At 49.1% G+C, this 23,593-nt stretch overlaps 2 protein-coding genes across 2 annotated transcripts; one reads left to right on the top strand and one right to left on the bottom strand.

The window, feature by feature from the left end:
* The first annotated feature begins 170 nt into the window (after positions 1 to 170).
* ATPAF2 (ATP synthase mitochondrial F1 complex assembly factor 2) lies at positions 171 to 5,469 on the top strand. Its single transcript, XM_030459654.1, has 8 exons — positions 171 to 410; positions 1,793 to 1,837; positions 2,153 to 2,298; positions 2,817 to 2,914; positions 3,418 to 3,498; positions 3,623 to 3,735; positions 4,095 to 4,210; positions 4,848 to 5,469. Exons 1-8 carry the CDS (start codon positions 293 to 295, stop codon positions 4,983 to 4,985), a joined length of 855 nt encoding a protein of 284 aa, XP_030315514.1. The 5' UTR covers positions 171 to 292; the 3' UTR covers positions 4,986 to 5,469.
* A 1,081-nt stretch (positions 5,470 to 6,550) lies between these two features.
* On the bottom strand, positions 6,551 to 22,783 carry DRC3 (dynein regulatory complex subunit 3). Its single transcript, XM_030459897.1, has 12 exons — positions 22,623 to 22,783; positions 21,160 to 21,276; positions 19,469 to 19,635; positions 18,769 to 18,915; positions 16,983 to 17,102; positions 15,666 to 15,778; positions 14,085 to 14,259; positions 10,835 to 10,966; positions 9,487 to 9,557; positions 8,561 to 8,684; positions 7,115 to 7,246; positions 6,551 to 6,664 (listed from the first exon to the last, which is right to left on the bottom strand). The coding sequence occupies exons 1-12, from the start codon at positions 22,777 to 22,779 to the stop codon at positions 6,551 to 6,553; spliced, it is 1,569 nt and encodes a 522-aa protein (XP_030315757.1). The 5' UTR covers positions 22,780 to 22,783.
* Positions 22,784 to 23,593: the final 810 nt, after the last annotated feature.

Here is a 23,593-nt window from a genome sequence, read left to right as displayed (position 1 = left end):
GGCGGTGCCTGTCGCTGATTGGAGGAAGGCTCCGTGCACGCGCTTCCTCCCGGCAGGCGAAGGCCGCGGGGGGCTGCTGGGAAATGTAGTTCCCTGCCCCGCCGGGCCGGGCCGGGACGGGCCGGGAGAAGGAGCAAACCGCGATCCCGGCGCGGATTGGCCGCTGCCCCGCAAGATGGCGGCGCCCGCGGAGCGACGCTGAAACGGGAGGGGGGTGGCGGCGGCTCCGGCTCCTCCTCCTTCTCCTCCTCCTCCTCCTCCTCCTCCCCGTCGTCCTTGTGCTAACCCCGCGATGTGGTGCGGTTGCCGACGGCTGCTATGGGCCCGCTCCCCGCCTTCCCGGCTCCTCCGACCGCCTCCCGGGAGCGGCCCGGTGCGGGGCCGGGACCGGGGCTATGCCCCGCCGGCAGGTGAGGGAGCGCCGGGGCCTCTCCAGGCTCCTTCAGAACGGGGGGCAGATGGGTGTTCGGTGGGTTTGAGGGATGGGATCCAGCCGGGGGGGTTCAGGCTCATTCTGGGTCCCGGATCCTCTCCACAGGTTTTGCTGGGAACGGGAGGGTTGAGGGCACCGAGATGAGCCTCGTCCTGCCTGCGGGGAGGCTGCGGAGCTGGGGGACTCGGTGCGGGGTGTTGGAGCCCATCCCCGTGACTCGGGTCTCCTCTGGGTTACACACACATTTAATCTTTCTGGAAGGCTGTGGCGTTTTCTGAGGTCCTGAAGCTCGTTCTGAGCAAATCCTCTGCCATTTCCCCAGCGGGAATGTGATGGTTCGGGGGTTTTTTCAGCCTAAAATAACAGCCCTGCCACCGGGCCTGTTTGCTTCACCTTTCAGGAGTCAGATTTACGAGTCTGAGGATTTACAATCCAGTTGCTGTCATCAGGGGAATGGCTTCCAGATTCTGCCTTGCTTGAGAGAGGCTGAGCCTTAGCAGCACGTGGAATCAGCTCTGGGCTGCTGGGAGTGTGTGGAAAAGCCCTGGCAGGAAAGCAGCCTGCTCCTAAAACAGAAACCTGCCATTCCCTCGGGCTCACCTTGCTGCTGGAGCAGGATGTGTGGGCTGGAGGTGGCCACGGGAGGTTTTTCCTCCTGTGATGACTCAGTGGGACGTGTCCCCAACACCATCCACCTGCCATAAACCTCCCCCCCTGGGCTGTCGTGGTGGGGAGGACGTTGTCCTGCCCCTGCTGTGGTTCCTCCAGTGTGTGCATCAGCTGCAGAGCAAAGCAGAGAAGGAGCTGAGGGGGAGAACATGGGGGTTTGTCATCAGGGGGTAGACAGGGAGGTTGCTGTGCCTGCCCTAACTCTGACCCTGCTCTGCTGGGGTTCTTGTTGCTCTGAGACAGAACAGGCAGGGAGATGGAGTCAACCAAGGTGATTCAGGGATTAATTTGTCAATCGTGATTGCAGGGAGAGAATCTTTAGAGATCGAGCCCAGAGTGAATCTGCAGGAGTGCTGGGGCTGCTCTGGTTTGGAAACCTCCCCTGCCAGACTCTGTAGGAGCTCAGTGCAGGCTGGTTTGAAGGAAGCTGAGAGGACAGCTTGGCAGAAGTGAAGTGGGTCCCATTCACCTGTTGGCTGTGCACAGGAACCTTTTCCAGCAGTTTCATGGGGCTCACTGAAGTGGTTTAGTGCTCAGAAGCTATATTTTATCTACAGCAAGATTTATTTTTTAGTCCAGGCCTCCACAACAGCACTGAGAGTTCTGTCTGTTCCAGGCTGTCATGGGAAGCAGGGGAAGGAGCTGAACCTCCTCTAACTGCCCTCTTGGTGGTTCTGTTTTTGCCCTTAGAGAGGAAACGTTTTTACCAGAACGTGAGCATCTCTCAAGGTGAAGGTGAGTGTGGCTGCTGGGGGAGGATGGAGGGGCTGCTTCTGGGAGGGGCACCTTCACCCCATGCTGCACACCCAGCACCCAGGTTGTGCCAGTGGGGTGTTTGTCACCAGCCTGCTGTGCCCCCCTTCCTTCTGTGGCAAAACTGTGTCAGGAAATGGCTTTCAGGATCAAGTATGTCCAAATGATGTTGGGAAACTCGAGGTTCAGTGCTCCCATCAGCTTCAGCTCTGGATCTGCTCCCACTGTGGGGTTGTCTGTTGTTCCTTAGTGCATGCTCCTCTTCGATTCCCCAGGATTTCTACTCTGATTCCCCAGGAGGTTTTGAAATAAACCTGGACCACCGAAAGCTGAAAACTCCCCAGGGCAAGCTCTTCACTGTCCCCAGCGAGGCCTTGGCCATTGCAGTGGCAACGGAGTGGGACTCCCAGAAAGACACCATGAAGTTCTACACTATGCACCTGGTGAGCACAAGCAGGCCTGAGGCCTCAGCAGGGCAGGACGTGGTATGTTGGAAGCAGTCACAGGATTAAGGACAGGTCTCCAAATGCAGGATGTGGAGAGAACAGGTTGTCCTGATGCCCATGGAAACAGGGACAAAAAGTCAGGGCTTTGGTTGAGCTCTGGGAGAACCCTGGAGTTGTGAGGGTGGTCAGAGACTGGCTGGGTGACTGTCTAAGGGGGAATCTGTGTCACTGGGGGTCTTGAAGGAGCTGGACAGTGTCACTGGGGATAGCAATGGGTGGGAGGGATGTGGATGAGCTCTGGAGGAGTCCATGAACCCTCTGCCCTGATGCTTGATGTGCCTGTTCTGAAGCCAGCAAGAAGGTTCCTACTACACAAGCCATGTGGTGGCCCTGCACCCCCTTTAGCTGTTCCCCTCAGCTCTCTGCCACAAATTCCTCTGCTTTTTGGGCTTGTAGAGTGGAAGCTGCTCCCTCCCTGAGTCCTAACAGCAGTTTAAATTTCCTTTGTCCCACAGACCACGCTGTGCAACACGGCTCTGGACAATCCCACACAGCGGAACAAAACGCAGCTGATCCGTGCAGCTGTGAAATTCCTGGAGACTGACACTGTCTGGTACGAGATGGGTCCCCCCTGGAGCAGAGGAAAGGTTCTCTTGTCACAGTGTGGTTTTTGGAAGGGTGGTTGGGGGAACAGAGGGGAAATGTCTACAGTGACACAGTCATGGCAGCGCTCTGGGTTTGGCCCAAGAGTTTGAATTAGTTTAGGCCAGCCCCGTGTCTGCAAATCCAGTGGAGGGCTGTGCACCCAGAGGGCAGAGGTATGAGTGAGAATGGGGATCTGGTCCTCTGCTGGACTCTGGTTTGGACACCTCCTTGCTGGGCAAGGGCGGGAGCAGAAGGAAGGAAAGATCTTGGAAGAAAAAAAACCAGCTTTGAAAGGCCAGGGACAATGTCAGCCCAGTCCCTGCTGGTTTTGTGCCAGCAGAAGTAACTCAGGTTACTTGTACCAGGAGCAAAATGCCCTTCATTCCTCAAAGTCCCCCTGGGCTGCAGGATCAAGCCTGCTAAATGCCTGGGAGTGAACATCCAGTAAGGTTTTGCTCTGCCATGTCCCAGCTATCGTGTGGAGGAGCCAGGTGCCTTGGCAGAGCTGCAGAGGAATGAATGGGACCCCATTGTTGCCTGGGCTGAGAAGAGGTAAGAGCTTAAAGATGTTCCTGCTTATGCCCTGCCCTGCTCAGGAGCTCTTGTGCTTGTGGCTGTCAGAGCTGCACAGTTCATGAGCCCTGTGCTCTTCTAAGGGGTGTGGTGATCATTCCAGGTACAATGTGAAAATTGGCTCCTCAACCAGCATCCTGGGGCCAAACATCCCAGCCAGCACCAAGGAGACCTTCATCAGCCAGCTGGCCTCTTACAATGTCTGGGCCCTGCAAGGTGAGGGAAGCAGAGCTGGGGAGCTCTCAGTTCCTCTTCACAAGTGAGAAGAGTGACCTGAATGCTTTTCCCCACCTGCTGAGACAATCAGAATGCTGGGGTTTATGTTTTTCATAGTCACTTAGCTGTGCTTGTTAAGGGCAGGTACTCTCCCCTTAGTGCCACTGGTGTTCAGGGTCTGAGTGTGCTGCTCTGCCCTGGCACAAATAACTTCATTAACACCCAGGTGCAAGTTGAGGTTTTGCTGTCCCTGAGGAGGTGCCACAGCCTGGCTCTCTCTTCTGAGCATGTGAAGTGGCTGCTGTAGTGCTGCAGAAAACAACCATGAATCTTGTTTGTTTGGGATTATTCCCTTCCAGGTATAGAATATGTAATCACCCAGCTGAAATCTCTGATTCTGTCCATGGGGCTGATTGACAGGCACATTACAGTAGAGAAAGCTGTGCTGCTCTCTCGTTTGGAGGAAGAATACCAGGTAAATGATGTTACAGAACAGCCCAATAATTCAAATAGCAATAATCTCAGTATGATAAATGTATCTCTCACCACAAATGACAGGCAAGGGAAGTGCCTGCTATCACAGGAGAGAGGTTCCACTCTGCCAGACTCCCCATCTGAGAGTCTGGAGTGTGCTGCTCTATAGCAGCATCATGGGCACAGCAGCCTGGAGTGCTCCTGGAGCTGCCAGTTTCTTTTTGCAGAACCCAGGTGGCTGCTTTTTTTCCCTCTCATCTGAAGTGCAGAGTTCCTGGCTGCCTTCTCTCACTGTGGGTTACCCAGCCTGGAGACCTTGGTAGACACCAAGCTAATAACTTCCTTGCTGGAAACTGGCTTGGCATGAATCTCTCCCTGACCCCAAAAGTGGCCAAAGTTGATGGGAATCTTCTTGTCCTCCCTTTCAGGGGCTTTGCCTCAGCCCCCAGTGCAGATGAAACGTGTCCTTCACCGAGCTCCCCTGCAGATCTCCTTACCCCATAATCAGCCACCACCAGCACAGCTTCTGGGGTGGGGGGTGTCACCCCCATTTCACAAACATGGGAAGGGAGGCTTAAGAGTTGCTGAGCAGCCCTGTGGATAATCCAGTTGTGCACTGACTCCTGTTCCTCCCTCAGATTCAGCGTTGGGGCAACGTGGAGTGGGCCCACGACTACGACCTGTGCGAGCTGCGCGCTCGCGTGGCTGCCGGGGCTCTTTTTGTTCACCTCTGCTCAGAGAGCTCGACAGTGAAGCACAAGCTGCTGCAGGACTGAGGCTGCCAGGCTGGGTGCAGGAGGAAGGTGCCCAGCTGTGAATTGCTGGTGTGAGCCACCGGATGGTGATCGCCCTCCTGCCACCACCTCCTGCCTGGGATCGGCCTCGTGCTGAGGAGATGCAGCTTTGTGGGCAACTCCTCGCCTGGGCTGCCTGCCACGGTGCAGAGCCAGCAGTTTCAAGCCCAGAAGGAGGAAAGGTCAAGGTGAGCTTCCTCTGCATCCCCAGGACAGCAGCCCTGTCCGTTGCTGGTGTCTAGAACTCCTCTGAGAAGCTCCCATGAAAGAAACAGCTTCCTGAGCAGGGCACGGCACAGACATACCCGGCATATGCCACATGTCTGCATAGCTGCCAGCTCCTGACACACACTTGGTATGGAAATCTGAAAACAGACTCCATTGCATCTGTTCTTCATCCCTCAGAGTGCCTGTGTGTAACACCAGGGTCTCTCTGTTTGATTAAAGGCACACCCCTGTGAGATGCTGAAAGCCAATGCTCCTGAGTATTTCTTTGTTTTAATCACCAAACCATGTCGTAGGGTCCTGAGCTGCCAGGCTCCAGGCTGGTGCTGGGATAGCTGCAGGCAGAAAAAAAAAATAAAATAAAAACCAGGGAGCAGAGCTGAGCAGACACTAAGTACCAAACAGATCTGCTCCCTCTGCATCTGTGTGAGTCTCTCCACGCCCCTGTGCCCTGTCCTTGCAGCCAAGGAGTAGCAGGGAGACATCTGTGCAATCCTGGAGAAAGGGAGGGAGGTGTGTGGAATCTGGGCTCCTGCCATCTTTGAAAGCACGGGGCACCAGGAGCTGAATCTGTATGACAGGCAGCACCAGCCACATGGCTTTCAGAGAGACCTGGTCTCTCCCCAGGGTGTGCATACAGCCACCTTCTCGTTTAACCTTCCCACCTTTCTCCTTGCTGCTTGCCTCCAGCAGCATCCTCCAGGAGCTGCCCACAAGCGCACGCAGCAGCTGCTGTCACTGAGCAAGGAGGGGAATTAATGACTCCTTGCTTGGCTGTTGTGAGCAGTGGTGTGTGAGCTCCAGTGGAACCATTGATTTCCCTTCCTGTGGGCTGGGGACTGCTGTGTTCACACTGCAGAAAGCTGCTTTGGTGAGAGGCGGTGAGGAGATGAAGCTCCCAGGCAGGCAGAGCCCCCACCAGCCTTGTGCTTGCTGAGCTGGAAACCTGCTGTTATCCTGGGGGTGGTTTGATGGAGAGGGCTCCTGTCCTGAGCTCCCAGGTTCCTGTGGCTCCCAGGTTCCTGCCACGAGGCTCAAGGGTACTAAAGCTCTCAGAGATGATCTGGTGCAGTGATTCCCTTGTGACCAGGTCTGAGCTCTGTCTGCACAGGCTTCACTCCAAGAGAGAGAGTTGAAGATGCTTTTCCAGAGTCAATGAGTACCTTTTATTTCCAGTTTATGGTGAGATAGAAGTAGGGTTTTGGCCTGAAATGTCCCAGTCAGCTCAGGCACAGAGAGGCAGCTGGTCCTGCTAGGTCTGCTGCTGCCAGGGGCTGTCCTGGGTGCCCTCAGCTAAGGCAGCTGCCCAGCCTGAGGCAGACCTACTCCATCATGTCCAGGATCTCAATGTTGTCCAGCTCTTCCTGGAGTCTGTCCACATACTGAACAATCTCTTTGACACGCTCACGGTTCCTCTCTATCTCATTTTGGGAAGCCTGGGCAGATGAAAACGAGCAGTGAATCACACAACCATTTGGATTGGAATGGAGCTTAAAGATCATCCAGTCCAACCCCCTGCCATGGGCAGGACACCTCCCATCAGCCCAGGGTGCTCCAAGCCCCATCCAACCTGACCTTCAGAGCTTCCAGGGATGGGGCAGCCACAGCTTCTCTGAGCAACTTGGGCCAGGGGCTCACAGGGAAGACCTCCTCTAAATCTCTCCTCTTTCATCTTAAAACCATTCCCATTGTCCCATTACTCCACACCCTTGTAAAAAGTCCCTCCCCAGCTTTCCTGTAGCCCCTTTAGGTACTGGAATCCACAGGCTTGTCCCTGGAGCACAGAGGGCACCAGCAAGGTGAGGGAGCATCCTTCCTGGCAGTGTCCCCTCTGCTTGGGCCAGACCTGCCCGTGCCCCATCCCCCTGAGTCTGGGGGTCTCTCACCTTCTCAGTGACAGAGGCCTGCCAGTGGTAGGTGCTGATGAGGATGTCACTCTCTCTCATATCAATCATCCTCAGGCGGATGCTGTGGGACACGTTGAGAGCACTGACAATGGTGTTTTTGTCCACGAGAAGCTGGGAGGAAACGTGACCAGATGAGGGCAGGCACCCAGTGAAAGCAGTGGAGCTCAGAACTAGCAGGGGAGAAAACCATCCCTCTGTTTCAGACAGACAAAGCCCTGCTCGTTGGGATGAATCCAGGGCTCTACCCCTCACAAGGATGTCTTTGGTGGAACGAGGTGTTATCCCTGGTATGGGTGGGGAAACTGAGGCAGCCTCATCTGCTGGGGCAGGGAGCAAACGGCTGCTGCGGGCAGAGCTGCCTGGCAGCACGTGGCAGGCTGGTGTCAGAGCAAACCTGGGTCTGCTCCAGTGTGCCTGGCCCAGCTGCAAGTGGAAAATGGCACTTGGAAAGGACTCTTCCACTCGTGGCACTGGCTGTAAATCTTCATTTTTGGCGAGTCCCAGCTTCTAATGGAAGCAGTGACTTCTCGGGTGGCTCTAAATGGAGGGTGGCTTTGCTAAAGCATAATGACTCTCCTCCTGCAGCCAAGTGCAGCTGTTGAACAAATGGAGATTGCTTCTCCCTGGAAATGGGTTGCAGTGAGGCGGATGGATGCGCAGCCACGGCGCGTAACCACAGCCAGCTGCACAGACTGTGATGTGGGGAGCATCCCCAGGGGCTGGGGGTTGGTTTGTGTCTGTCAGCCCTCTATTACCTGCAGGAACAGGGGGGCTGGGATAATCCAGACAGAACAAAACCACAGCTAATGTGGAGCTCGTATCATTTAGCCGCTAAATGAAGGAATAAGGGAGGCAAAAAGGTCAGCAGCCTTGCCAGCCATCTCTGTGCTTTCTGAAAAGCTCCTGGGATCTCAACTATCACAAGAAGACCAAGGGTGCAGTGGAAGGGCTCGTGTGAAATGTCACATCCTGCCTCCAGATCAGCCCATGGGCTGGGGAGCTCCAGGAAGAGGCAAACAGAGCCCCGGCACAAGGAGCTGGGGTGGTGTTCAGATGCTCCCAGGGGAGCAGGGAGAATGTGAACAAACCCAGCAAAGATGCTGCTTATGTGCTGGTTGGGTTGAGGCTGTCTGGAAATCAGCCAGAGACGTGAGTTGTGCTGGAGGCAGGAGAGAGACTTGCTCAGCACCTCTCCTGGGCCACTGCCACCAGCCCTGCCAGCAGCCAGGGAAACCTGCAGTGCAGTTCTCCTCTGTCCGGGTGGAGGTGTCTGATGGCACCGTGGCTCAGCCAAGCAGCTGGAGCCCCTCAGGAGGAGGTGATGCTCTGGTTTAGCTATGGCTCCAGCAGTACTGAGCCTCCTGGAATCCCTGTGAGAAGAGGCTGTGGCCTCTTTAGCAGAGGTGAATTTGTTGGTGCCCTCACCTTTTGAACGTCAGCTGGCAAATCCTCCTCGAGCTCATTGCTGGCTGATCTCTCCAGCACAGAGATGGACATTTCCAGCAGCTTTTCATGGTAATGGTTTTCCAAATCCCGGCACTGGGTCACGGTACAGGAGATGGTTAAGGAAAAAGCTGACCACATCAATCTTAGAGATTAAATGTCCCCCTGCAATGAGAGACTGAGTGGTCATGCACTGGTCTGCTGCAGGGAAGAGCCTGGCTGCTGCCAGAGGCTGCTGTGGTGTCAGGATATTCACTTTCTGCTCTTAATCCCAGCTCACACACATCAGCTTTCATCCTCACTGCAATAAATTATGCAGAGCTGAGAGCAGGCCTAAGTTTGCAAAGGAAATTAAGGGAGGCCTCCCAGGATATAAGCTCAGTTCTACATATGGTGCAATTATTTGCACCAGGCTGACAGATGGATTTATTTAAAGTAGTGTAACCTGTCACTGAAGCACTTTGGTATTCTCATTGCGCTTCATTCCCAAAGACATCAACAACACAACAATGAAGACCACTTAAAGAAACTTCAGCAAGAATTGTAGGTATTTCATCAGTTGCTATGGCAAGAAGGTACCTAGAAACACATCTAACCACATCTGCCCAGAGCTGTGTCACGCCTGGGTGGAGAAGGAAGATTCCCAAGGGGGAAAAAAGCCTATATAAGTCCTATGGACTTTCAGCACAGGAGGACTTGGATCCTTCTGTGCTCTCCAGAGTGTCTCCAGGAAGAAGCTGAGCACCTTAAATTACCATTCCTGCAAGGCTGGGAAAAGACCTTTTCTGTTGATTAAAAAAAAAAAAAAAGAACATAAATCATATTCTGTAGTGATGGCTCATCTGTGGATTCAGAGATGAGATACATGCACACCAGTGGGAAGTCTGAACACACTGTCACAAGGATATAGCTCCTTAACGTTCTCAATGAATGTTGACACTATGACAGCAATGTTTCCTTTAAACTCCTTTATGAGTTCCTTAACAGAGGGAAAAAGAGGAAATATTACAATGAGACCTTGCATAAACACAAAGGGGAGTCAGGGAGTCTAGGAAGAATCTACAACTGATTATCATTTAGACTCACTGCTGTTATTAGCACAGCCAGAGACTGAAGTGCCTCAAGCATTTAAAGTGTTTGGAAAGCACTGCAAGGTTTTGTTTCCTCCTTCAGGGAGAGAAAATCAGAATCAGTTTACTGGAGGGAAGGTGACTGCATGATGCCTTTACCCAGATTCTGGAGAAAAGCCACCTGATCCTTTTTTACCCTCACCTAAGTGAAGCAGGGAGAGTGCTGTATTTCTGTGTGCTGCCAGGCTGCAGTCTCCTGGATGGATGAAGAGCCTCTTGTGGGATGAACAACCCGAGTCTGGGCTTCCTGCAGCTTTTATCTGAGTCCTCAGAAACTCCAATTGCTGCTCCTTATCACCTCTCTCAGAACTGTCTGACGAGAGTCTGTGCAGTTTTGCACTTCAGCCTTGACACGACAAATCAAATCCAGCCACCCAAATCCTGCAGCTCCAGAAGGGCAGGCAGGAGGGAAGTTCCTGCTCACCCCAGCAGGGACTGCAGATACAGGAGGACCAGTTCAGAAAACAGTAAAAGGCACAGTCCTGATGCAGTCAGGAATCCATTTTGAGCTGCTGCTTTCTGGCATGCAGAGTCACAAAAGTAAAGTGCTGCATCTGCTGCTGCACCAGCCCCAGCTCCCACCTGCTGGTTTTTAAACAGCTTAATTGTTTATTTATTTCTTTTTAACTGTAGGTACACAGCCCACGTTAGCAGCCCTGCCCTAGTTTTTGAGGAGAAGTCTGGGGAGAAAAAAAGGCAGCTGCTCTGTAAGGAGATGAACTAAGCTGAGCAGGGATGTAATCTTATTGCTAGGAAAGAGCAGCTCCAATCAATGACACCTCTCGAATCCCAAACACAGACCCCATGCCAGGCAATGCCTGCTGTCTGCAGCCCTAAAAAAAGGATGGGATGACCTCCAGTCCCTTTCTCTACAGTCTAGGAAATCAGCTTGGATAGATGTGAAGGACACGCTGCTCTCTGATCTGCTCTGCAAAACAGAAATCTGTTGCAATGGATCAATGTCCAGGACCTGTTCTCATCCAGATCAGAGAAAAAATAAGATGGAGAGAGAGCATCAGCCTGCCTGGAAGAGCTGCGACCCCTTCGTGCAATGGGCTACTGCAGAGAGGGGGGTGGCAACAGAAAACTGGATGGGAGGTGTCAAAGGGATGTGCTTGACCCTTACCTCCATCTGGTCAGCTATCTGTATTTCCAAGGTCATGAGGACTTCTGAGAGCTGGCATATGTCCTTCCTGCACTCAGCTCGTTTGGAGTCAGCAATATCATAACTACCTGCAGCAAGAATCTCATCCAGGCTCTGAACAGAGAAATACATAAATTACTTGTAGTTGGTGTTCAGCACTCCATTGCAATTTAATTAACTTGTTACATATGTGAGAAAAGTTCCTGTTTGCTGATGAGCTGCAATGAAATGTGATGATTCAGGAAGACTCCAGATTTACATACTGGGGAGTCATCAGTGCCCAGGTAACTCTGCTGTGCTCACCATCCAGGGGCAATGCAGCCAGAGCCCTGGAAATGCTTCCTCAGCCTCCAGCCAGCAGAAGACTTTGCCCCCTTTCTCTGCTTCCAGCTTTGGTGCCCCTTCTGAAACTTTGCAAATAAAAAAACCCAATAAATATTTAGGTTTTGACATTGCTGACCATGGAGGAGAGAGGAACTCTGCTCTGTGGAAAGAAATGCAGGGCTAAATCCTGATCCCCTCCCAGCTGAAGAGAATCTTGATTGACTCCCATGGGGTCAGGATTTGGTATTCTGAATATGGAACACCTATCACTGCCTGCCTTCCTCTTACAGCAAGGGTTTATTGCCCTCCAGAATGAAATATTGACGTCAGTTTTGTACCAGAAAAGAGTTGTGATTTCTTGGATCAAAAGAAATCCTCTTGTGATGTATTATTTTCAAGTCAGTTCAAAATAAGTTAACAAGTAAACCTTAACAGAAGGGGAAAAAATATAGATGTTTTAAGATGGCTTATCCACTCCTCCTGGGAGGGAATGGTTGAAATGGGTAAAATAGAGAATTCTGACCAAGATAATGGCTAAAACTGGACTGGATTACCCAAACCACAGTGTTAAAAGGATGGGCAGGGGCAAGCAAGGTATTTGCTTTTCTAACATAAACAAGTGAGGAGGCTCAAAAAGGTCCCCAGCCACTCAAGCCACATCTCTGGGAGCAATAACTTCAAAGTTCAAGGCCCTTAATGCCTCTTTGCTCCTGTACCAACTTCAGAGAGCAGAGTTATTGCAGAGATTACCCAAGCTCACACGAAAAGATCACAGCCAGACAAACAGCCCCTAAGAATGAGTTACAGACTCCAGGCTGCTGGGACCTCTGCACCTCCTGAACTCCTCCAGCACTTTTAAATGCATGGGGAGATGCTGGGAAAATAGAGTTTGGACACTGAGTCCTCCAGTAGTTGTGTGAAAATAAAAACACAAAAGAAAAGAAATTTTGACTAAAATTACAAAAGCAGAGTGCTCAGCATGAGTCCTGTTCCTGCAGCTCAGTCCACAGCTGAGCCTGAAGGTCATCAGACAAAGGTGAAGGGCCAGAACCCAGCTTCACACAGGTTTCTTTGGGTTTGGTTTTGGGGTTGTGGGTTTTGTTGTTTTGTTGTTAAAAAAAGGAGAGGAAAAAGAAGGGGAGGAAAAAGAGAGGAAAAAGAAGGAGAGGGAAAGGAGAGGGAAAGGAGAGGGAAAGGAGAGGGAAAGGAGAGGGAAAGGAGAGGAGAGGAGAGGAGAGGAGAGGAGAGGAGAGGAGAGGAGAGGAGAGGAGAGGAGAGGAGAGGAGAGGAGAGGAGAGGAGAGGAGAGGAGAGGAGAGGAGAGGAGAGGAGAGGAGAGGAGAGGAGAGGAGAGGAGAGGAGAGGAGAGGAGAGGAGAGGAGAGGAGAGGAGAGGAGAGGAGAGGAGAGGAGAGGAGAGGAGAGGAGAGGAAAGGAAAGGAAAGGAAAGGAAAGGAAAGGAAAGGAAAGGAAAGGAAAGGAAAGGAAAGGAAAGGAAAGGAAAGGAAAGGAAAGGAAAGGAAAGGAAAGGAAAGGAAAGGAAAGGAAAGGAAAGGAAAGGAAAGGAGAAGGTATGATAGGAGTTCAAGATGCAACCCAACTGAGCAGACATCTCAGTCTGCAGATGCTGCCTGCTGGTAAGGCTGCAGACTGGTGCCCCAGGCAGAGCTGCTGTTTGCCAGCATGAGTCAGCAGGTCCAAGGAGCTGTGCAGTGACTCAGCAGGCTGTGGTGTGTGACAAGGCACCGAAATGCAAGTGACCTGGTTTTCAGAGGGAGCCAGCACTCGTGACTCTGCCTGGGGTCAGTTGTCAGGGCCCCACTCTGCTCAGCTGATGGTGGTACCAGGTTTTAAACTTCCCCCCTTTATTTTCTCCTGTGGGAACAAAATAATGATCCATCTATTATGGTGCTTTCCAACCCTGAAACCTCTCTGATTCTATTATACATGGGCAGAAAGGGATCTGGCTAGAAGCTACACCCCTGGCAGCCACAATGGGTGACTGTAGTTGAGCAGAATGAAAATAATTAAATAAAGAATACAGTTTCTGCTGTAAAAGGACTAGAAATACACAACAATAACTTTTATCTGATTTTTTGTTAAAGTGCTTTCAGCTGTTGCTGGCAAAATGAACCAAAGCAGAAAACCACTTGAAAACAAACCAAATACCCTGCAATTTCCTTCCTTTTCTTCCCAGTTCTTCAATGAAGGAAAAGCTCTTGGAGGCCTCAAAGAGAAGGGGAGTGGCATTAAAGTTAATAAATCTCTCTGTAGATTTTAAATCAACCTCATAAAAAATATTAAACCTAAAAGGAAGGATAAGCATTTCCGTTTTCTTAAACACTGGTAACTTTTCTGAATGGCAAAAGAAAAGTTAAAAAACCCCAACCTGTTTAGGAACTGTTTTTTGTCAAAGCCTTGAAGGACCTTTACCTCTGTGGACAATAAGACAACACTATGAAATCTTAATTTTTTCTTATGCTGAGTCTCCAGGATAAAGGCTGCCAGTGCTAGATGGTTGTGGTTTGCCCAAAGACTTGAGATGTCAATGTAAAAAACTAAAATACCTTTAACATTGTCTTGATTAATGACATTTTAATCTCTAAAACAACAAGATTTCTCAGTATAGATTCATACTGTAAGAAATATGTAAAAGAAGATGAGTGACTGAGCACTGGAAGAGGTTGCCCAGAGAGGCTGTGGAATCTCCATCCTTGGAAATACTCAAAGCCCTCTGGACATGTTCCCTGCATCCTGTTGTGGATGACCCTGCTTGAGCAGAGGGGTTGTACCAGAATCCAGAATATTTCCTAATTTTAAAGAGTTACCCTTATTGTCAGTGAAACATAAAAGCTGCCAGATGAGGTGCAGACATCATGTCTCAAACAAACACAAGCAGAACACTGTTACCTTTTTGTTCTCGTTTTCAAAGTCGAGGATTATTTTCCTGCCCTCTTGCTGGCTGGCACTGAGAACCTCATCAAGGCTTTGGTAGAATTCTGAGACTTCAGCTTCTCGTTTTTCATATTCCTTCAGACCAAAGTTAAACAGGTTCTCACACGCCGAGACAAACTCCTTCCTGTATGTGACACCAGAGTCAAGGTCTTTTCCCTCTCCAGAGCAATGTCCTATGTCACTCAGTGCCATGGTCTAGCAACCTCAACGGTGGTTCAAGGGTTGGACTCGATGATCTCTGAGGTCCCTTCCAACCCAGCCCATTCTATGATTCTATGATTCTATGATTCTATGATTCTATGTTCCTCCTACCTCTGCAAATCCGAGCAAGAGCTACAAGGTGCTGGGATGTCACCTCCAGGGTTCTTGCTGGGAGCAGCTGCCAAGCTCTCTGTCTGTGGCAGGACTGGGGCACATTCAACACAGAGGTTTTTGCTACTTTGAGAAAGCTGTGGCAGCTTGAGGGGAAAAATATGGCCTTGAAGGGAAAAAGAAAATACATATCCCTCTCTGAGTCATTTCTGACCCAGCAGTGGAATGAAGCATCCAGCCCAATCTGTCTTCACAAGTGTGAATATGTGGTTAATAAATACAGCTCTGGAGCCTACAGCCCAAGCACAGAATAAACCACTGACTTGGTAGCACCACAAAAATAATGTCAATTTTTCTTCTGCTATTATCTTGGCAATGGAATTGTTTTCTGGAGCCTATTGTAGCTAAGCTGTGATGCATTTTTCCCCAACAGTGTAATGCAGTTTTGAGGAAGGTCAATTTACTGGCCTTGACAATGCTCTATTAATCTGAATGAGAAAATAAAAAAAGACAAAAGAAAAGGAAAAAAAAAAAAAAGTGCCTGCTTTCTGATCCCCCCAGTGTTCAGAGCAATGATCAGGAAGAAAAGTGCTGGCCTGAAAACTTCATGGTGCCAGCTCTGGCAGGTTGTGAGATACCTGACTTGTATCATCCTGATTATTCTGTTCCTACCTCCTACCACTTCAATTTCAGCATTTTGTGACTGTGCTCTTACAGTCTAACTGACAGAGATTTATCTTACAGCTCATTTTAAACTTCAAGTGGATTCCAGACTTGAAGAAAGTACAAAGCCTTAATTCTTGCAGGGTCAGAAAAGAAGGCTACAAACTTGTGTTGGATTCAAGTGAAGGAAAAGGAATATGGTGATGGCAATAGTGAGAGTTTAAGAATGGAATCTCACGACCTGTTGCTGATGGGAATGAGGGGTTTTACAAATGGGATGTTTCAAGCTGGGTTGGCCAGCTCACCAGTAATATAAACCAGTTGTTTGTAGCCCTTGTATTTCATGGGATATCAAGCCTTAAAGCTGTCAGTGGTCTCCCAGTCCTGCAATGTTTTTTTAGGTACGGTTCCAGCACTGAACACAAACTGTCTCAGATCTGAGATCAATGCAGCTTTCAGCTCTGGACAAAAGCAAGGGATGAAGAGTCCCTGTGGATGCTCCTCCTGCTTAACTCATGGCATTACTGTGGAGCTGTAGGCTTTCTAAATCCAGAAGGATATTCCTGCAGCAGCTCATCCACTTCAGGGAAGTAAGCCAGCGTGGCAGCTTCCATATCCTCTGCAAACATCCTGTCAAACAGGAACGATCCATTCAGGTGCTCAACAAAGGCTGCCTTTGGAGAGAATCAGAGTAAAAATAAGTAAAATAAAGAGCACCAACCTGCTGCCAGTCTTCAGGATGTGTCTCTCCCATAAGCACTCCATACCAGCAGAGGAACAGGAGTGCAGATGCAGCAACACCAACACGACAGATTCACCAACCAAGGCATGAAACCATGGTGAAGGGGGGAACTAGGGCACCTTTAAGGTCCCTTCCAATTCAGACTGTCCTATGGTTGTGACAGGGGAGCTTTACATTGGATATCAGGAAAATTTTCTTCCCCCAGAGGGTTGTCAGGTCCTGGCACGGGATGTTCCAGGCAGTGGTGGAGTCACCATTCCTGAAGGGATTTAAAAGATGTGTAGACATTTTGCTGAGGGACAGGGGTTGATGGTGGTCTTGGGAGTGCTGGGCTAATGGTTGGACTTGATGATCTTAAGGGTCTTTCCCAACCACAATGATTCTATGAAAACAGCCTGAAACTGGAGTGAAAACCATCCTGGTTCACATGTGGCTTTGCTCTCTAGCCTAAGGGTAGAAAACACCGTTTAATCTTCTATAAAACATTATCACATACAACCAGATATTGCAGGGCTGTTAAGCTTTTCAGATAGGGAGTCAGTGGACTCTGGAGAGGGCTCAAGGAAGAGCTGCAGGTGTCCTCCCAGTCACTTAACCTTGCTCTTCAACTGGTCTGATCTTCCAGAGAGCTGGAACAAAAAGCCAGACCACGAGAGAAAGCACCATTCTGTCCTTGTTCTCAGTCTGCTCACAGGACTGCAGCAAGCTCTGCAAGCCCTGAAGAGTTTACCCATAAAACTAATGAAAAGCATTAACTTAGTGGGAAGGAGAAAAAAAAAAAAAAGTCACTGCACCATGAAACTGCTAACAGTTCCTTCAGACCTGTAATTTTCTTAATCTCACATCAGGCTGATAAGGTCCTTGGGTATGATTTACTGTTGGGCTTTGCAGGGTCTCTATCTGTAGTTTAATTGTTTAGCCAGAAGAATTATGTTCCCCCACATCATGTGTATTCCCCAGCAGTTCCTGTTTTCATTCAAAAGATGAGATTTGGAGATCAAAGAGATTAATCCCAGCCTTAGTTTCAGCCCGGTCGATGTTAACCTCATTAAATCTTCAAGCAGGTAAAAGCCAAGTCAATAGCTGTTGTGCTCCTTTCTCCTGAGACAATATACAGCCAGGCAAAGAAAACACACCTGGTGGTACTCCATCTCCTTCTGCTTTGCCTGCTTTTCCTCCAGCTGAGCCAGAGCCTGAGCCTCCTCCTGTTCCAGCAGCTCAGTAGAATCCCGGTATTTTGAAACTGCACCTTCTCTCTGAGAAACACAGACATAAAATATTGCCCAGCACTGCTCAGCAAATCTGGGCACAAGCACTCAGTCTTTCTAGAAAATTCACCATTTCTTTGTGGGCTTTTTATTAAACCACCTGTGAAGTTCCTAACTCCTTCCTCATCCCACTTTCTGTTGGCACATCACTCTGACTCTGCATTCAAGGCAGCTGAGCTGATTCAGTCCCAGAAAGCTTTTCTCTCCCCATCTCCTCATCTTTAGGGTCATTTCTTTTTTAGGAGGAGATCTTGTTTTGAATTCTTGAATATCAGCTTGGATTTGATCAGCTAGTGAGTTTAATATATTTACTAGGGAGGAGAAGGCTCAGCTGAGGAGCAGATGTCAAGATAGTACCAAGGGCAAGAACCCAATTAGCTCAAAGCTGAAGCTTGACAAATTTAAGTATGTAATTCTCTAATGCATTCTGTATGACCAGGGACTGGACTCAATGACCTGGAAAGCCCTTCCAGTCCTATGGTAAGAGTGATGTATATTCCAAATACTGCAGGGTTCCTGCTCTGTTTTAAGAAAATTTGCAATTAATGTGTTCTTTGCTTACTAAAAAAAAAAAAAAAAGGAAATCTTAAAAACCATAAATAAACCCCTGCCCCTTTCTTTGTTCTTTTGAACCCTGGAAGCAGAAAGCAGTCCCAGGGTTGGGGATACACTGAGAAACCTGGAGTGGGAAGTGAATCCCATCACCTCTCACCTGGGTCCCATCACTCTGCTACAGACACGATCTGTGCACGATCAGCACACCAACTCCTCCTGTCCTCCTTCCCCTGGGATCCATCTCTCAAGACTGATCTCCAAGGAGGCTCCCACTCAGCTGCAGCTTCCCAGTGGCAGCATTATCCAGGTCTCTCACCCCCAGGCAGCTGCTTGTTGTCACAGGAGCTGAGCCTCACACCCCTGACACCTCTGCCTCTCTCACTTGATGGAATTTGGCCTGCAGGTTCTCAGCTGTTCCAGCAGAGGCCAAATAAACACTCTGTGTTTCTGTAAGGTTAATTTCTGCAGGAAACCAGCCCTGAATGCTGGAATAATTTCACCTGGAGTATTGTGTGCAGTTCTGGGCTTCCCAGTTCAAGAGGGACAAAGAACTACAGGAGAGAGTCCAGCACAGGACCACTAGGAAGATGAAGGGACTGGAACATCTGCCCTACTAGGAAAGGCTGAGAGAGCTTGGATGGTTTAGCTTAGAGAAAAGGAGGCTGAGGGGGGATCTCATCAATATTTATAAATATCTTAAGGGGTGGGTGTCAGGAGGATGGGTCTGGACTCTTCTTTGAGGTGTCCAGTGACAGAACAAGGGGTAATGGACACAAACTGGCACACAAGAGATTTAAATCAAATATGAGAAAATATTTCTTCACCCTGAGGGTAACAAAATACTGGAACAGATTGCCCAGGGAGGCTGTGAAATCTCCATCCCTGGAGACATTCAAGACCTGCCTGGATACATTCCTCTCAAAGCAGCTCTAGGGGATCCTGGTCTAGCATGGGGGTTGGAGCAGATGATCCTCAGAGGTCCCTTCCCACCCCTGACCATTCTGTGATTCTGTGCAATACTGCTGGCACACAAACAAAGCAAATGATCTTGCAGAGCCTGGTGCTCCAGTGCCCAGGCAGGGAATGCAGAAACACTTACCGTGGTGTCACTCACCAGCTTGAAATCCAAATACACCAGTTCTGGGAGGTGACCAACCACAAAGAGCAGGTACTGCTCCTCGTTGCACAGAGGGTTCCCAGCGAGATTCAGCGACCGTAACTTTTTGAACCTCCTGAGATAGATCACCTGCACCAAGGGGAAAGAGGTGCTGTACTTCCACAGCCTTGAAATTCATTGTTTTTGTTATAGTTATACTGCAATATGTATCCTGTCCTGCTGCCAAACACAGGCAGCATTAAATTATGAGTTTCTGGTGCTTTGGGGAAAGGAAATAATTCACATTGTGAGTACAGACACAATGGGTGTAGAAAGAATGGGGTGGATAAGTCACAGGTCTTTAGGTTGGTAAACAGCCTTCAAAAGAACCCCAAAGCAATCCTGGTCTCCACTCCCTCCTTTTCTCATCCTTAGCTATTCTTTTTCCAGCTTTCATGGGAACCAACAGGAATTTTGCTATGGCTGACAGCAGGAACAGAATGGAGTCAATAACCCAAGAGAGAAATAACTGCAGCAAGCACTTAGCACCTGGACAGCTTACCAAAATCTGAGACTAGAGAGGCAGTGAAATCCTCTGGAGAATTTTCTCCTCTAAGGAGGGGCTCAGACACAGAGACAAATGTCACTTTTCAGATATCTGATCCTTTGAGAGGAAACACTTGCAAATACCAGGAGCACTCACGTCTTCCAGAGTGGTCAGGTTATTCTTTCCAATGGAGAAAATCTGCAGCTCCTGCAACGTGTCCATCTGCTCTATTTTAGAGATTCTGTTATTGTAGAGACTGAGGTCCTGCAGTTTCACAAGGGTATCCAGGCCCTCAATTACTTCAATATTGTTGAAGGACAAGTCTGGGGAAGAGTTGAGAAATCAAACGTTGTACAAGCACAAGTAAAATTATCTCTAGCAGAACCTGGCTCTGACCTTGCATTCAGCCTGGTTCTTGACTGAGGAGTTCACATGCAGTGTTTGCCTCAGGGGTGTTCAGTGTCCCACAAGAAAGGCTTGGCATTAAATCTTCTCCTTGTCATTGTCCATGCAGCATTTAAATGAGAGGCATGGTTGAAGGCATTCATGCAGTGTCTACAGACACAGCCCTCAAAGTGATTTCTACCTTATAGAAAACTCAAAACACAAGGAAAGAGGCAGGGGGATGCCTGAAAAGGGGGCTATTTCTGTGATAGATTTGACACTCCCTGCTTGTTTCCTGCTGCCACTGCACTTTCCTGCAGACTCTTGCCAGCCACATGAATGCCCATTGCCAGGGTCATTCCCATGGGACCAACACAGGCCAGTCCCCTGCTCACATCACCCCGTGGAGGTAAGCAAAAGCATGTTGCTCACTTAAACTATTTAATTTGTTGAGATTTCCTCTTGTCTGGACAGAACATCTATCCTAACTCCTCTGTGCCTCATGACTAAGGTAAGTATTTGCCCTCAGGCCAGTACTGAGTGATTCAGGAGCCCAAAACCAGTTGATGAGGCTCCCAGCTCCTTGCATTACTCCAACAAAAGATGGCACAGACACATAGCAGCTGCTGAGCCACCATGGCCTGTGGGCAAACAAACCCCAGGAGAGTTTCAGTATCCATTATTCACAGAATGTCAGGTTGGAAGGGACCTCAAAGATCCAAGGTCCAACCCTTCTAGGTAATAGGGTGCTCCAGAACACTATTACATCTTGGTGGTCAGCTGTTGATTCACAAGAGCATTAGTCAGCTGTGCAGTAGAAGGGTTTAGGGACTGAAGCCCCACTTGCTTTTGGCAGAGGTGGCTGAGGATGGATTTACACTGCCAGCCAGAAACACAGCTGCAGTTCCCAGAGATTGGTCTCAGCCATGAAGCTGCAAGAAGCAAGCTCACCAACCTGCCCAGCATCAAAACCTCCACCTCTGTGGCATGCCAGGTTTTTAGTTAAAAAGGAGGGATGTAAAGGATGGGCACTGCCTGGGACAGTGACAGCCACAAATCCTTATGTAAAGATCCTTTACCTTTTGTGGGTTCTAGTTTAGAAATGCCTGCTTTACCTTTGGAAACAGAACACAGGCTCTTAAATCACAGAGGTGTTTTCCTAAGAATTTCTGAAATTCACCTCCAAACACAAGTACAAACCCTGGAAACAACCTTGAGAACTCAGCTTCCTGCTCTGTCACACCAAATGTGTTAAAACCCATTCTTAAACAGGCAGAGGATTGGTTTGCAGCTCTGACAGTCAGGCATTTTGACATTTGACAGTCAAATGAGGAAACCCACAGAGAGCTGACAGCCTTCCTGGGGAAAGCTCCTTTCAGTCTGTTTGAGCAGGACTGTGACATTCTGGCTTTGTCACAGATTGCTTTGTACCTCCAGAGGCATCCGACCTCATCTGCTCTTACCCAGCCACACAAGGTGAACCAGACTCTCCAGAGCTTCAATCTTCTCAATGATGTTGTTGTCCAGCTGTAGTTTAGTCAGGTTCTCAAACTGCCACAGATTACCAATCTGCAGGATATCTGAAGCCAGAGGAAAACAAATAAACAGATTTTCTCAGTTCAGCAGACACACTGTCTTGCACAAGGAAAACATGTCCAGTCTTACCTCCAAAACACTTTTCAGCAGATTACAGCAGCGTGGGATGACTGCCCTAAAGAGCTCCAGAGAGGCAACAGCAGTGAACCAGCCCTGTCCTGCACCAGTGCACAGCACTGCCAAGGAGCAGCTGAGGGGCTGCTGACCACAGCCCTGCAGTCAGGAGGGGCTTTATGGATCCACTACTGGGAGGCCTTGGCCTTAATTTTCCTTTCCAGCTCCAGGCAGGAGGTTTGGGATGAGGCTCTGCTCCTCTCCAGGTCTGCAGGCTGGCAGTGGCAGCTGCTGTTTTGCAAATCACTCTTCTGTTCCTGGGATTCTCAGCACAGGAGAACAAGGTGGGATCTGCTCTGTGTGGCTGCAGTTTGGAGCTAATCAATAGCTCTGCATTTAGCTTTCTCCAAAAACTGAATCCCAAGGGCAGGTCCTTGGCCACTACTGCAAACCATTAGGGCCAAGCTGACAGAAAGCTTGTGTGGAACACTCTGAATCTCTTTTCCCCCTGCAATGGCTTCCCAGCAGATTTCATTATCTGCTCTGCTGCTATCAGCAGCTAATGAGCACAGAGCAAAGTGAGGAACTGCATGCACAAAGTATTCAGACAGGTCTGTATTCTGTAGCTGCAATTAAATCCATGCAGGGTTAGGGTATGGGGAGCCTGTTCTGAGGAACTCAGGCAACATCCACATCACTTTACTGAGGCACACAATGAATAAGCAAAAGAAATTTTTGCCCAGGAAATTACAGCCCCCTAAAAATAGCCCAATGTGGAGACAAATGTTCAAATGTTCTTGCTTTTCTTTTTTTTTTTTTTTTTGCGTGCAAGTTTCTGACTGCTTTGTCAGTAGGAGGCAAGCTGTGATAATGCTCCAGATGACCAGAGGAAGCCACTCAATCGAGCTGTGATTACAATCATCTACCAAACAGCTCCTCACACCATCACCATCGATGGCAGAGCCTGCCCAGGGTTTGACTTGTCCAGGTAGCAGCCCAACGGGCCGGTGGCCTGTAGGTGTCCCCACAATATAAATGTTAAATAAGAACAGCAGTGACAGTAACAGCTGAAAGTTACCCATCAGCAAAAGCACCCAGCTCTCTCTAATGAAACTCCTTCACAGGGGTGTGACTCCAAATCTGAGTCCAAATGTTGCTTTTCATCTAACAAATCCAAGCTAATCACCATGCTTTAATTGCCAGTTAGCCCCTTCATGCTTAATTCCATTACCCTCTAACAAAAGAAGAAAAAAACCTGATGTATTCTGATACTCACTCCTAAAACCAAGCTGCAGCTCTGTCACATCCTTAAAGTCAACACCTTCCATTTTGGCAAGCTTCCTGATGTCCTCTGGATGCTGCTCCTCAATGGCTCTCTGAAGCATTTCATCATCAATCACGTTTGGCTCAATGCTATTGTAGGACTGACTCATTTTTAGGGGGTATCAGCCTGAAAGGACAGAAAAGAAAAATAGATAAAACCCCAGCCTGGCTGCGATTGCCAACACTCATGGAATGGGCACAACAATTCCAAGAAACTCAGAGCACAGCAGAACATTAAGATCTAACACCTCACAGCTGATACAAAAGGCAGACTTGACTTTAATCACCATGTCAATGCCTGGACACCATCAAGTGCCACCTTCCCACCAGGTTTTGAGTGTTTCCCATGAAAACATCAAGCATTTGGCCAGACAGATCAGGATAAAGAGCTTTTTGGACACCAATGCTCCATTGTATGGCAGCCACCTGTTGCTGAAGCCCATCTTCCTGATGAGAGCAGGCTGATGGCTCTGTGCACCCTGGGAGCTGCTTTTAAAAGGTAAGTTTCTGGACAGAACATCTGTCAAACCTGTGTGGGCAGGTCTGGTTGGTACAGTGAGGTATTTACAGCACAGGAACATTCCCAGCAGCAGTTTGTAATCACAATAAAATTGACAACAAATTTGAGAAAGGGGAAAAAATGCTAAAGAATCACAGGAGTTTTCTGAAGAAAGCAACTAACACAAAGCCAGAGTAAAGGCCATTTGCTGCAGTGGATTTATAGCACTGCACCCAAACACCTTCGTGTTGGGAAGCAGACAATTCTGCCAGTCAAAAGCCTTTCTGGCTTTGTCATTTAAATATCCCTAATGTCACCCAGGAGGCACTGAGATTGTCTGTCTAGAAATGTGCACAGCCATGAAAAAATACAGGCACAGAGCATAAAATCCCAGACAGGTTTGGGTTGGGTTGGGAGGGACCTTA

This window comes from Calypte anna, chromosome 14 (genome assembly GCF_003957555.1).
Source record: "Calypte anna isolate BGI_N300 chromosome 14, bCalAnn1_v1.p, whole genome shotgun sequence".
NCBI lineage: Eukaryota > Metazoa > Chordata > Aves > Apodiformes > Trochilidae > Calypte > Calypte anna.
The sequence above is the reverse complement of the archived record's forward strand: the minus strand, read 5'-3'. Positions and strand labels throughout refer to the sequence as shown.

Excerpts from the sequence above, each read along its gene's own strand:
- ATPAF2 (XM_030459654.1), top strand. The coding sequence starts at position 293 with ATGTGGTGCGGTTGCCGACGGCTGCTATGGGCCCGCTCCCCGCCTTCC. Across the intron at positions 411-1,792 it reads GGGCTATGCCCCGCCGGCAG|AGAGGAAACGTTTTTACCAG; the intron begins GTGAGGGAGCGC and ends TTTTGCCCTTAG. Across the intron at positions 4,211-4,847 it reads GTTTGGAGGAAGAATACCAG|ATTCAGCGTTGGGGCAACGT; the intron begins GTAAATGATGTT and ends TTCCTCCCTCAG.
- DRC3 (XM_030459897.1), bottom strand. The coding sequence starts at position 22,779 with ATGAGTCAGTCCTACAATAGCATTGAGCCAAACGTGATTGATGATGAA. Across the intron at positions 9,558-10,834 it reads AGATAGCTGACCAGATGGAG|GAACTCATAAAGGAGTTTAA; the intron begins GTAAGGGTCAAG and ends CCCTCTGTTAAG. Across the intron at positions 7,247-8,560 it reads TGCCAGCTGACGTTCAAAAG|CTTCTCGTGGACAAAAACAC; the intron begins GTGAGGGCACCA and ends GTTTCCTCCCAG.